At 40.5% G+C, this 13,084-nt stretch overlaps 1 protein-coding gene across 1 annotated transcript; it reads right to left on the bottom strand.

Annotated features, from left to right (window-relative positions):
* Positions 1-1,117: 1,117 nt before the first annotated feature.
* On the bottom strand, positions 1,118-6,244 carry LOC137282601 (monocarboxylate transporter 14-like). Its single transcript, XM_067814375.1, has 5 exons — positions 6,046-6,244; positions 5,151-5,294; positions 3,711-4,679; positions 3,253-3,303; positions 1,118-2,567 (listed from the first exon to the last, which is right to left on the bottom strand). The coding sequence occupies exons 1-5, from the start codon at positions 6,242-6,244 to the stop codon at positions 2,494-2,496; spliced, it is 1,437 nt and encodes a 478-aa protein (XP_067670476.1). The 3' UTR covers positions 1,118-2,493.
* Positions 6,245-13,084: the final 6,840 nt, after the last annotated feature.

Below are 13,084 nucleotides of genomic sequence, written 5' to 3'. Positions count from 1 at the left end.
CTTCGCCGCATATTCCTGCAATTGCTTTTGATATTGCAAAAGGGTTCAGTTTTAATGGTTGTCCTTCAATTCCCTGGACAACCAGGAAACGGGGCCAAGAATCTAAATTTGTTGTTTCTGATTCATCATCAGAAGACGAGACAGTTTCTAGGTCTACATATTTTCTCTTGGATTTAGATCGAGAACCAGAGAGTTGTTGGGAAGCCATAATGAATGGACGTAGATTCGACATCCCTGCTCCCCACCCACCATGGAGTGTCAACAAGGACGGCGTTAAAGTGGAAACCAACGATGAAACACCAGGGTTACAGGGATGTTATACTCAAGCAATACAGACACAGGTAGCCAATACTGTCAAAAAGAATAAATGTCAGGTTGGTTCCATCCATGACAATTTCTAAAGACAATTAGAACCTGGAGGTCAGTAATGCCAGATTGGCCCATGAGCCACCGCCTTCTGGCATAGTGCTCTAGGCAAAACAATATCATGAATAATTTGAATTTAGAATAGCCAAGACCAGAAAAATAGATATGTGCAATAATACTAACTATGCACAGGGCCTGGCGTGACCAGCCGATTGATTGAACCGGGCCCATTCAACCACCCGTCTAGGTGAAGTCAGGGCCAAAGTGGTGTGTTGAGCAACAGGAACACGGTTGCAGGCCCCTATTGCCCTCAACCACCAGGATCCCCTCCTCCACCGACACAGGGCCGCAACCCACGGCCAACAGGTTGGTGGACCAAATATGCCCCCGGGTCCACAACGGGGGGTTGGCGAGCACTTAGCGTTACCCAGCACCCACCACGAGGAGGTGGCTCGCCACGGGTGCCGACCCGATTTAGAATTGGTCTTCAAGCACTCGTGTTTGTCATAAGAAGCGAATAACGGGATCGCCTGGTCAGACGTGCTGACTTGGATGATGCATGCTAGTGTTGCCCAACTGCGTAGATCGATGGTAATGATGTCAGTCCCTGTATTGTCTGGTCCAGACCTGATTGTTTGCATACCGCCGTCTTATAGCTGGAACATTGCTAAGCGCAACACAAACGCAATATGGTCAGCTTATAACATCTAATTAAATCTACACACTGATGTATATAAAATCTAACGTAAAATACGTCGTAATGGCAGCGTTCGCTCCATGGTTTATTCTCACGGAAAAGAGGTCAAGTAGAAAAGACACCGATAATCACAGCCACAGACAACAAACACCTCTCTAGGTGTAATGACATTCAATTATCAAACTGTCCTTTTGTAACGAGACATAAGCAAATCATAATGGCCCGCTGATTTCATTATCAGTCCTGTTGTCAAATGACGTCACAGCTGTATTGACGTGGTCTTTCAACCTAATGACGTCACGATCCATAACGATATTGACGTCATAAATCATGTTCCATGACGTAACAGTGTTGGGTCCCACCCGTTGCGAGTTGTTTGAAGTAAATTCCTGATGCTGTTTTGTCTTTCCTTTAACACCAAGTCCATCTATTTTAGCTAAGATAAGGGTAACGCTTCCTTTTTCAGGACATTGTCATTTGCAGAAGCCCACGGTCTTTCCAGCTGCCCTCCGTCGGACAGTTTAATTCTATTTCTTGCACACCAGGGGTTTCCCCAAATGATAATGTCCTCAAAAACAGCGATATCCCTTTACAACTATGCATGTTTTGCATGCTTGTCTTGATCTTTAGTTACAGAGTATCCTCTTTAAGTAGACACTTCGTGGTTGGTTGGTTTTACAGTTTTACAGGCGACATGGGCCAGTAAAAGGTTTGTTTGCTTCCAACACATTGACTTCATTTGAATAGCAACCTTATGTAACTGCACTGTAATTTCAAAGCGAATCGTTTGATTCAAATAAAAGAAACGGTAACAGTATCAATGTTACTTCAGATAGATAGATAAGCATATCAAAAAAATTCTGCTTAGTGTTACGGATTAAAAACTTTAAGTAACCACTTCCATTTCTGAAAGACGAGATACATTCTCATAACAAAAGCAGTAGGTTCAGATGACACAGTGTTAAAATATTGTAAAACCATAGCGTTACATCTAAGCCATTCGAGACCATGTCTAGATTTCACATTTTCCAGAAGACGAGACAAAATCCAAAATTGCCTGCTGCACAGACCCATACATGATACTGGGGCCCAAAACTGTTTCTAATGGAAATACACCATCAACCTCAAGTACAGCATTTCTGAGATTATGTCGTATGCTATTGTGTCCAGGGTATGTAATTAGATAATGTTCGCTATTTCCAGGCGTCTCCAAAATTGCAATGGCCACATTTAGAAGAGACCGTCTTGTCTATAATACTCCAGTCAACCCACAGTATCCAAGTCTAATGCGTGAAAGAATAACCTCACCACGCCTTTTTCCGACGACGAATTTTATGACTAGCTTTCAAGGATGGTCAAAGTTTGTAGATATGAAGGCCGGTATTCCCTGTATCCCACCTCTGTTGCCAAATCATTGTAACAGATTTCGATTAGACACTTGAAGGTTCTCTCAGAGTCACCCTTATTGCTGCTGTTGATGTCGAACTTAACAGGAAACATACACCTGAAATACAATATACAGGACCCAGATTATCGAACGTCTCTTAGCGCTAAGATGAACCTACGTGCCATACATTGACTTACGACTATCTTAGCGCTAAGATAGTCCTACGTGCCATAGATTAACATATCACTATCTTAGCGCTAAGATAGCCCTACGTGACATACATTAACTTACGACTATCTTAGCGCTAAGATGGTCCTACGTGACATACATTAACTTACGACTATCTTAGCGCTAAGACAGCTTCAGGTGAACATACATTTTGTCAAAATCACAATGCTATCATCCTGTTTCAATTTTGTATTGATAGATGTATGTGTTCAAGTTATACATGTATTGCAGTGAGATAGTTTTTACATATTATATATTATAGTTTTTACTATGTATTCTTTTTACATAGTCTCGCCAAATGACCTAGATTTTACTTGTATCCTACCGGTAAATCAAACATACAAATGTATGTGTGTGATACTGTCATACATCAATTGTCCCCGTGACGGGTGATGATGTAATGTTCTAGTCTTGTTCTGTCACTGTCGCCTTACAATGACACGGATGACACAAATTATCTTGTGCATAAATCAATTCACGATGTGTTTAAATCTTACATCTGCCTACAAAACACTTATGGCATATTTGGCTATAATAACATGTAGGTGCTTAAAGAGGTTATTTTGCGACTTACCCGCGAAAATAAAGGTATAATCGTACAACCCAGAACTTTCGTAAATGAAACCTGAAAAAGAATAACCTGATTACCTGGTTACCTAATATGTGTGCATTTATGTAACGTGACGTGTGAAATAAATGACATACTTCCCCACGAGAACTTAATGTGCTTTTGAAACCAAAATAGAGAAAATATAAGTATACAATTTTGCAATATGCATGTGCCTACATGCAATTACTGTTTCGTTTCAAGTTTGTTAAGATCAATGACATTCAATTACACATATAGACGGAACAGGTGTTTGTGTAAAATTTCAAAATAGTAACAGTTATAATAATTGGCCATTTGTATATCGTTGGCTATAGCCCATTCAATATAATGGATATTAGTACCCATGATAACCCAAGAGGGTTAACAGTCATCACTTATTCCCGGTACCCATGTTCTGCTATGTTTCTCAATGTAGAACTTACTCGCAATAACAGGTCCAAGAAGGTATCCAACTCCGCATGAGAAGTAGACCATGCCAAATCCAACAGCAACAGTAGCCAAACCCGCCAGCTCTATGGCGAAAGGACCCATTAAAGAATTCGTCCCATGACTGTATACCCCGTAAAAGAAACTAAAAACAAGTTGCCAACGATAGGTATCCGACATCAGAGGAAACAGAAGTGTGATCACACCAGTAATGCCAAGGAAACCCACTTGGAGCACTGAAAATTCCATGCTGGAATCAGAGGCCCAAAGTCCTATGATAAACCTCGCAAACACGCCGCCGGCACCAAGTGCACTCAACAGATTGGAAGCTGCTGTTGGAGAACTTCCCATCACCTCTGCATAATTTGGTAAGTGGAATATACATGCAGCGTCACCTAGTGACCAGAAAATGATGGTGGTGTTATATAGAAGGAACGATTTGTTAGAAACACTCTTTAGAACACTACATGTTGATTTGAGGCAACAGCGGTTTGACATTTCCTTTTCAAACGAAATGCTGGAAAAATGTGCTTTATGGAGAAATGGGGATTTCGTTAGATGATCATCAGAATTTTCCAAGCGCTGAGATGACGTCAGAGTAGTTCCGTTTCCGGTGCCTGAATGTAGATTACTCATACAGATAGCGTCTTCTCCCATTGCCTCCATCTTCTTGGCGGATTCTTCTTCGTCTTCGCGTTCCTGCTCAATGTCAACAGTTCTGATGGACAGTGGTGCTTTACGTATGAGGGATGCTGCAACGCACATGTGAAATGCAACAGCTCCAATAATGAGGAGTGTCCCATGCAGTCTGTATTCGTCAAGGAGATACCTTGCAATTGGGCCAGCCACAAACAGACCCATACCTCCACCTACCATGCACAGTCCATAGGCGGCAGGCCTCTTCTTCTCAAAATATTGTCCAGGGATGACACCAACAACGTTGGCTCCCAGACACAACCCAAATCCTGTTGGTGAGAAACCAGCAGTAAGCCCCTGGACATTTAACAGACAGCACGACATGAAAGAATGGTACTAAATGAAAATGTGTGCGAACTGTGAATTTATTTCAGTAATTTTAGTACTAGCTTAATGTTGCTTCTGACTGTCTTTGTCCTCAAAATGAAGGATAGGATGTCAACTTGAGTGAGTGAGTTCAGTTTTAGACCGCTTTTAGCAATATTGGTGAGGGACAACAGAAATGGGCCTCACACATTGTACCCACATGAGGAGTGGAAGTCTTCCACGGGGTTTGTCAGATGGTTCCGAGGCTCGTACTTTCGAATTATTGAACAAATGTTGGGTGTTTACTGCTCTCCTTGATCTGTACTTTGGATGTGTGTGTAGGTCAGCGAAGGGGAGTGTTTGGCGGCTTATAACAAACCTCCTAGGCATTAAAGGTCACTGAGAAAGTGACTTTACTTGATACTATTTCTTACCCGCCATCATCCCATACGTGAAGATCAGTCCTACGACTGTTTTACAAAACGATGCAATGGTCATCCCAATCAGAGTCAGAGTTCCTCCGGCGAATGCCGTCAGTTTAGACCCGATTCGGTGTTGAACCATACCAGCTATTGGTCCTGAAGAGAATGAGTGAGTGATTTAGGGACCTTGTCCCACAACGGCAAGTGCGAGACATATGTTTTCCATGTGAAACAATGTCTGGAAAATCATGTCACCCTATATCTCCAAGGATATGAACATTACTCAAGTCGTAAAATCCCACACCTCCAACACAGAAGGATTTCCTTAAACTCCAGCTGGCACGCCTGGGCTTGTAACTGGAATAGTGTTGAAGAGGGTTACATACTAATTACAGTTTACAAAGTGATTACTTATTACAGCCTTGATGATTTGACCAAACCGATCCCAGTGGCGTGAGTAAGTGAGTTAAACTTTAAAATGGCATTTGCAGTATTTCAACCATATCGTGACTTAGCTAAAACAGTTGGAAAATATACTTACCTTCAGCAGAACAACAAGCTTATCAAAGAAATATAATTATTTAGAAGCAGGGATTAAAACTAAAATACTTTAACTATAAATGACAATAAAATATAAAATCTACAAAGCTGTATACTGCCAACAACTGGAGGTAGATCACCATACTACGGGAATTCCAGTTCATTGACCCTAATCCAAATGGACAGAACAACGGTGAAATTTATGACTGTGAATGAGTCATGTTTGGGGAAGGTTAAGCATGTCCTACCGTCCGCCAATTTGCATAAAATGTATAGTTTGTGTACCAGGTACAACCTAACCCATTTACTATTCAGCAAATAGGTTTTATAAAAGAAGAACTTGTGAAACACAAGCTGCTTCTCCCACCGAGTAATGTGTAAGATCCAATTAGAGTTGAACCTATCCATGATGTTTTCGTGATGTCATTCTCCACCTCGTGCATGATGGCGATGTTAATGACTCCTGATGCAAAGGCTACCAGTCCTGCTAGAAGCTGAATAGAGACAGCTGCTGCCAGAGCTACCCAGGCGTACCCGTGGTCGACGTCCTTCTGAGTTGTCATCATCAGCTGTGGAACATAAAATATTTTCTTTAAAAGAAGAATTGCAGCACGTCCCCATATATATACGCAGTGGGTTGAGTGATATAGAATACTAAACGACCTTCCATGCAATATCATTTTTATTAACTGAGTTAATGAGTTGTTATCAGACGACTGAATTGCGTGTTTGATACTAAATCTTTCGCTAGTTTAATAAAAGTGGTTTTTTTCACGGAAGCGAGTTTAACATACTGTTTATTACTCTCCAACATAATTGACAGAAACTGGCGATCTTAGTGTTACGATTGTAATAGTCGATCATAGTCAGTGAGCAAGACACAAGTGTTCACAAGAACACGCAAAGATGTACACCATGGTCATACATATTGTCATACTTACACCTGCTCCGTCGTGCAAACTGCCCTAACCCAAATGACCCCAAAGAGCCACAGTCTTGTGGACGAAACATTACGTTGTTTCTCGAAACAGCTGTATATGGAGTCCTTTTCACGCGAGTAGTGGGGGTCGGGTAACACTAAGAGACCAATAGTTACATCACCTCTGGATATGTTTCTATTCTGAATGTATGCTCAGAACACAATGTGTTAATTGCTTAACATTTAACGCCGCAATTAGCAATTTTCCAATTCCGTGGCGTCAGTCTGTAAATAATTGAGTCTGGACCAGAGAGTCCAGTGATCTACAGCATGAGCATGGGCACAGACAGCCTAACAGCCCGACCCCGTTAGTCGCCTCTTACGGCAAGCATGACGTATTGAAGATCAATTCTAACCCGTATCTTAGTGATTTAGGTGTTAATGAGATATATGATCATTTAAAATCGAGAATGTATATCACAGCTTTGTAAATTATAACATAAGTAAATATACAACAACGTTCATACGACAAACACGGGTTACTGAAGCACAAGTTACTGAAGCACAAGTTACTGAAGATCGGTTCTAGCCGTGTTTCAGAAAATAAGTAACGGGACTCCTCTTTCAGTTCAGTTCACATCACCTTAGCCAGGGTATTACAGACACCTCACTATCCTCAATAGACAATGAAAGCCCAAGGCAGGTACATGTTTTATCTCTCACATAAATAGTTGTCTGTCTTTTATACTCAGGTTTTGTTTTAATGACAACATGTTTTCATTGTTCTAAGTCCAAATATTTTCTGGGTCATTTTAACTCACGGCGTACGTGCATTGTGTTGCTACGACTGACCCTGGTATTGAAAGAAGAGAAAACAATACAGTAAAACGAGAGACAATGTAATTGCAACGCATCTTTTCTTCTTGTTTTATCTTCAGTCATGCTTAGGTTCACAACCAAGAAAGTAATTTTAATATTTTGGATCGTTATTTGTCGGAACGATGTATATAATTACATAGTGTTTGTGATATTTGGGGTGCCTATTTCACGTTCTACATATCTAGAATAAGTAATTAGAGACAGTACAGAAAGTGAGATTACAGATAATAAATGACAGGCTCATTTGGGTCGTCATGTAATTATCGACCACTCTGTCACATTGTGGCCATCGCTGGTCAACCGTTACCCAGGTGGTAGTGGCCTGAATGACCCGATTCGATCGTTGACCCGATGGCAACAGCCAGCATTGTCCCACTGACCTTGAAAGCCCTTCACAGCTTGCTACAGACAAGCCGTCAACATCAAGTGGACAACTACCACATGAACCGGAATGCTGGCACACACCTCCAGTCCAGTTACTTGTATCCCAGTTGTTCTGTTTGGTTTAATGTTCCAAGTCTGTATGAGAATCCTTCCCGAATGAGTTCAATACTAAAGATCATAATCCTGCGTTCCCTTTCAAGATAAAAAGTTCATTTGGGTCTTGAAACTGGTATTTTACATTAAATTCCACTGTACCTTCATTTAGACTGACGCAGAGTAACGTTTTGCGTTCCCATCAAATTTGACACTTTCCGAAGTCACTGATAAAAGACATCAATTATCGAAACGAGTCAAGGAATGGAACATTAGTGTGAGTGAGTGAGTATGGTTTTACGCCGCTTTTAGCAATATTCCAGTGATATCACGGCGGGGGACACCAGAAGATGGGCCTCACACATTGTACCCATGTGGGGAATCGAACCCGGGTCTTCGACGTGACGAGCGAACGCTTTAACCACTAGGCTACCCCACCGCCCCGGAACATTAGAGGATATCATATAATGGATTATAGACGACGTATATAGAACTACATACCTGCACTAAGGGTCTGGAAATAGATACTGGATAACCAACCCTGTGCCGCACCTATACGAGGCGAAAAAGAAGATATATTCGGCACATGCTTTCCCAAGCTTATGTGGTGGCTTGATGGTGATGGATGGCGATCAGCATGGGATAAAAAATCTAATTAGTATGCACACCGTCGAACTTTGTTTTGATTAAGGGCTGGAGTACAAGTAACAGTGCTAGCACATATAAAATCTGCAACCTCAACTAGAAATAAGGAACACGTGAGACTGGTGCATCTGTTTCAAATAAGGTACATGCAGGAAGACTCAACGTGGCATTAACTACTCCACTCTGACGTCTTCAGTTCACCTTAACTTCCTTAAATAGGAAGCAATATTCCATCAGCACTAGCGTGCTGTGGGCACATTTCACGGCCTGATTTACAGTACAGCAACCGCGTTCAAAGATGATTTCAAAGAAGGACAAAAGTAATCACAGTCAAAATATTCACGTCCCAGGCATATATCCACATGCTCTGTGGAGGATTTTCAGGTACACAACTAACGTGCCATTGCATGTATTTAGTGCGTATGCCGCCACTTGGGGAGAATAAACATGTCGGTACGTAAACTCATGGTAATTACTATAATATCTGTTTGACACTGATTCATCTTTCCGTCGCAACTGTACTATAAAATGATGGTCAATGATGATAGATGATATATTTTCTCGCTTTAATCTATGATAGAATGGGCTGCATGGCATGTCAAACTAAATGCTTGTCTTCTTTGATATTACATACAACATTCATATTTATAAAAGAATGCTCACAATTTATTATACGTTATACGTTTAAAATGTCACTAATATTATACAGGATTTTCAAATGTTTTGAAATGATACGTGATTATGTAGCGTATACAGAAAGAAATAGATTTGTTAAATAAGATGTAAACAGATAAATATACTATGACTGGCAGTTTAAATTAGTAGCCGAAATTGTTTGCGGCAGTACCCTGCCAAAGTTCCATAACATTATTGTCTCCAGAGAGGGTACGTAAATACCAAATGAATACAGTCACAGTAAATTTAAACTTACCAATTGTAGCATATGTGTGCTTTTAATATATGGCCATGTTTGTCCCCAATCACCCGTGACTGAAGGGTTGGTGCAAATCCAACTTGGGCCTATGCAGGTAGCAAAGGTACTATAAGTCCATTTTGATTTTACTTTGTAATGTCCATAAAAGTGTGTTGAATTTTCCAATTACATGTTAGTTTTAATTGTCTGTCTGTGGTAATGTAGTTATTTTACTGCTCTTCGTTGACAGGTTTTGACATTTTATTTGAGCCTATTATGCATTTATAACTTTCATGTTGCGATATGGCTGGAATAGTGCCAATGTGACTATAAATGTTAACTCACTCACCCTAGATGTTTAGCTGATCAAATTAACATTTCAAACCGGTGTAAGTAAATCAACAAATTGGACTCATACACTGCCTGTTGAGCATGCAAGACTTACGGTCGATTCAGAGAACAAACATGCTAATGACCTGGTTCCTCAACCAAACAATTACCTGTCATCTGAACGAAAGAATCAATGGTAAACGAAGAAAGGACAACCAGCAGATCTAAAGATAGCATGGCACATTAATATGACGAAGCACAGATTCGAATATCCACATAATTAGTTCACAGCAACTCACAGCCTACTTTACCACTGTGTCCATGAAGTGTATGTCACCCATGTAGCTGCTTCATCATACATGCTGTCATACAGGTCATCTGAATGAATCTCCACGTGTATCTCAGTATTACATAAATGTCATGCTGAGAGTCTGAGTCGTCCCAAGGGGTATTATATCACTATACTATATACAGTGTCAGCGACGGACAGTTAAAATACAAGTGGAACTGAGAATGAAGATTCGGAGTTAATGCTTACTCCTTCATCAGGTCACCTTATGAAGGAGTAAGCATTAAGTCCGAAACGTTGTGTTCTCATATAAAGAAGTTGATATCCATAAAAGTCTTCATTCTTATGTATTTCACTTCTAAATGCCCTTCAAAGAAGTGGAACTGAATTACTTATTGAAGCTTTTGTCACAAACGTGTCAACACAAATCACCAAAATGTAGACAGGTTGCATTGTAATTCGTCTCAAACTTATCTGCCAGTGTTAGTTCACAATCTGATGCTATCCTGTCAGTTGTGTGTGTGTTTGTGGTCAATTCACCGTGAGACACGCACCTGTCTTCATGTGTTGATGAACGCCTCCACAGAGCATATTACTGACCAAACGTCAATTTCTACAACATCCGTGTCTTTCATCACATTTGGCTTCCATCGCCCAATACCCGGTCCAAGAAAGGGGGTAACAGTATGTCAAACATTGAACCGTATTATCTAGCTATCACGTAAGCTACGTGTGGTAATGACAAACCTAGTGTCACGATTTAGATAAATCACCTATTCGAAGCGAAGATCAGCAACGTCAAAGGATCATGGGAACACCAACATCACGCCAAGGGAACCAATTTTGAACCAAACATGAAATAATTTCCTCAGCGATAACACAACAATAGATTTATAAACGAAAGCAAAATTGCATTTAATTAATGCCAAAGAAACGAAACATCAAAACAACCATCGTTTTGGAAAATGTCAATATGGATCTTACCTGTTTCTGAGTAACTTACACCGTGTGAATTATCACCCCATAACTAAACCCCTTCCATGGCCACGGTGTTTGATGTCACCGCTGTGTAATCCGCTGTTTATGTCTTTGTAGCACAGGCCATATGTGTTGTAACATCTGACCATATAAACCAGTCACGTAGTTGAAATCATAATCTTGACAGAGAGTCGGTGTACGTTGATATGGTCTACCAAGTATGGTGTTGACAGGTCTTGACCCCAGATTACTAGGGCATACAAACGCAACGTTGTGTCCAAAGTCAACTTGGTGACATGACCTCGTTGTGTGCGAGATATATAGTCTGGTTCATAATTATTGAGAATTATTCTTCTTACTTTGAGCTATCCTAACACCTCAACTGATTCACTGATACTTAAAACTAAGTAATGGTATAAGGGAGGTAACTCATCTTGGCCTACTGGGTATAGTACAATTAGAGTTACCTCCCCTGAATTTGTCGCAGACGTCATTTTCCTCAGCACTGTCAACAATGTCTGCTGAAGATAAAAGAAGGTTGATTTTTGAGTTGTGTAATCAAGGAATTGATGATGTAAATACATTGGCAGAGAGAACGGGAACTCCTCTTTCTACTGTGTATAGGATTAGGAAGAATTTTAAAGAGGGAAAGGATTTGGGGCACCAGAAAGGAGCAGGGAGACCCAGAAAATTGGACTTCCCAGATCCCGTCCGGCTGGGAATTTTAGCGTCTAAAAAGCAAATGGCAAGCATCTCCAACATCAGGTATGAAATGATAGAAAGGGGATCAACAGTTGTATCAAAATCTACAGTTAGAAGAAATTTGATTGATCTTGGATGGGAGAAAAAGACTGGAATTCCTTCTCCTCTCATGAAACAAGAACATAAAGACAGGCGTGTTGAGTGGTGTTTGGCACATGAAACTTTGACTGGGAAAATGTGATTTTTACTGATGAAAGCTCAATATGGGTATATCCCAATAATGTGAAAATATGGACAAAGTCTGCGTCAGCACCGTTGTATCGACGACCTAAATACAGCCCAAAGTTTCATGTATGGGGAGGGATATCCTTATTAGGAACGACCCCGCTGTGTGTGTTTGAAGGAAATCTGACAAGTCAACGCTACACTAACATATTAGATAATTTTCTCCTTCCAAGTGCACATGTGTTTTATGGAAATGACTGGATTTTGCAGCAAGATAATGATCCTAAACACACCGCAAAACATGCCAAGCAGTGGTTTCAGGAGAAAAATGTGACTGCATTACCATTTCCTGCATATAGTCCTGACTTAAATCCCATTGAGAACATTTGGGGGATGATGAAGGAATGTGTGAATCAAAAGGGGTTGACAAAAATTGAAGACATGAAGAGAGAAGTGGTCCGATACTGGGACAGCATAACTCACGAGACACTAACCTCTCTGATAGGAAGTATGCCTACCCGTCTTAGACTGTGCCGTGAAGCTCAAGGAGACTTGATAAAATATTAAATTGTTACCTACACAACATGAAAAGGTCAGTTCACTTTCACAATACATTCAATTTTATCTGATTTGTTCTCGTTTAATAATATGAAATGCTTTAGCTATTCTCAATAATTTTGAACCATACTGTAGATCACTGGCCTATGGTGTATCTCAAACAGGTGACGTCTATAGTGTTGTGTTGTCATCCACTTTTGGCCGTTGCAGAACGATTAGGGTGAAGGAAGTCATACAGACTTCAAGCGCGGTACCTGTTGCTCAAGTCAAGTCAAGTCAAAAGGTTTATTGTACAAGAGGCATCCGACCTATATACAAGAGAGTATGTATATAACATAAAGTCACACACAGGGAGTAACACGTTCTTTAAGCAATTCATTTCTTTTAACTAATGCATGTTTAATATATAGTGAAAGGTGTAATATTTGGGATTCGTTCTTAGCAGTTAAAACATATACGAAAGCTTGCGATGGTGGCATCTTTATCAAATG

Source organism: Haliotis asinina, chromosome 4 (genome assembly GCF_037392515.1).
Source record: "Haliotis asinina isolate JCU_RB_2024 chromosome 4, JCU_Hal_asi_v2, whole genome shotgun sequence".
Taxonomy (NCBI): domain Eukaryota; kingdom Metazoa; phylum Mollusca; class Gastropoda; order Lepetellida; family Haliotidae; genus Haliotis; species Haliotis asinina.
Note: the sequence above shows the minus strand (reverse complement) of the source record. Positions and strands in the feature narration are given on the sequence as shown.

Excerpts from the sequence above, each read along its gene's own strand:
- LOC137282601 (XM_067814375.1), bottom strand. The coding sequence starts at position 6,244 with ATGATGACAACTCAGAAGGACGTCGACCACGGGTACGCCTGGGTAGCT. Across the intron at positions 4,680-5,150 it reads CACGTATGGGATGATGGCGG|GATTTGGGTTGTGTCTGGGA; the intron begins GTAAGAAATAGT and ends TCTCACCAACAG. Across the intron at positions 3,304-3,710 it reads TCTTGGACCTGTTATTGCGA|GTTTCATTTACGAAAGTTCT; the intron begins GTAAGTTCTACA and ends ATTCTTTTTCAG.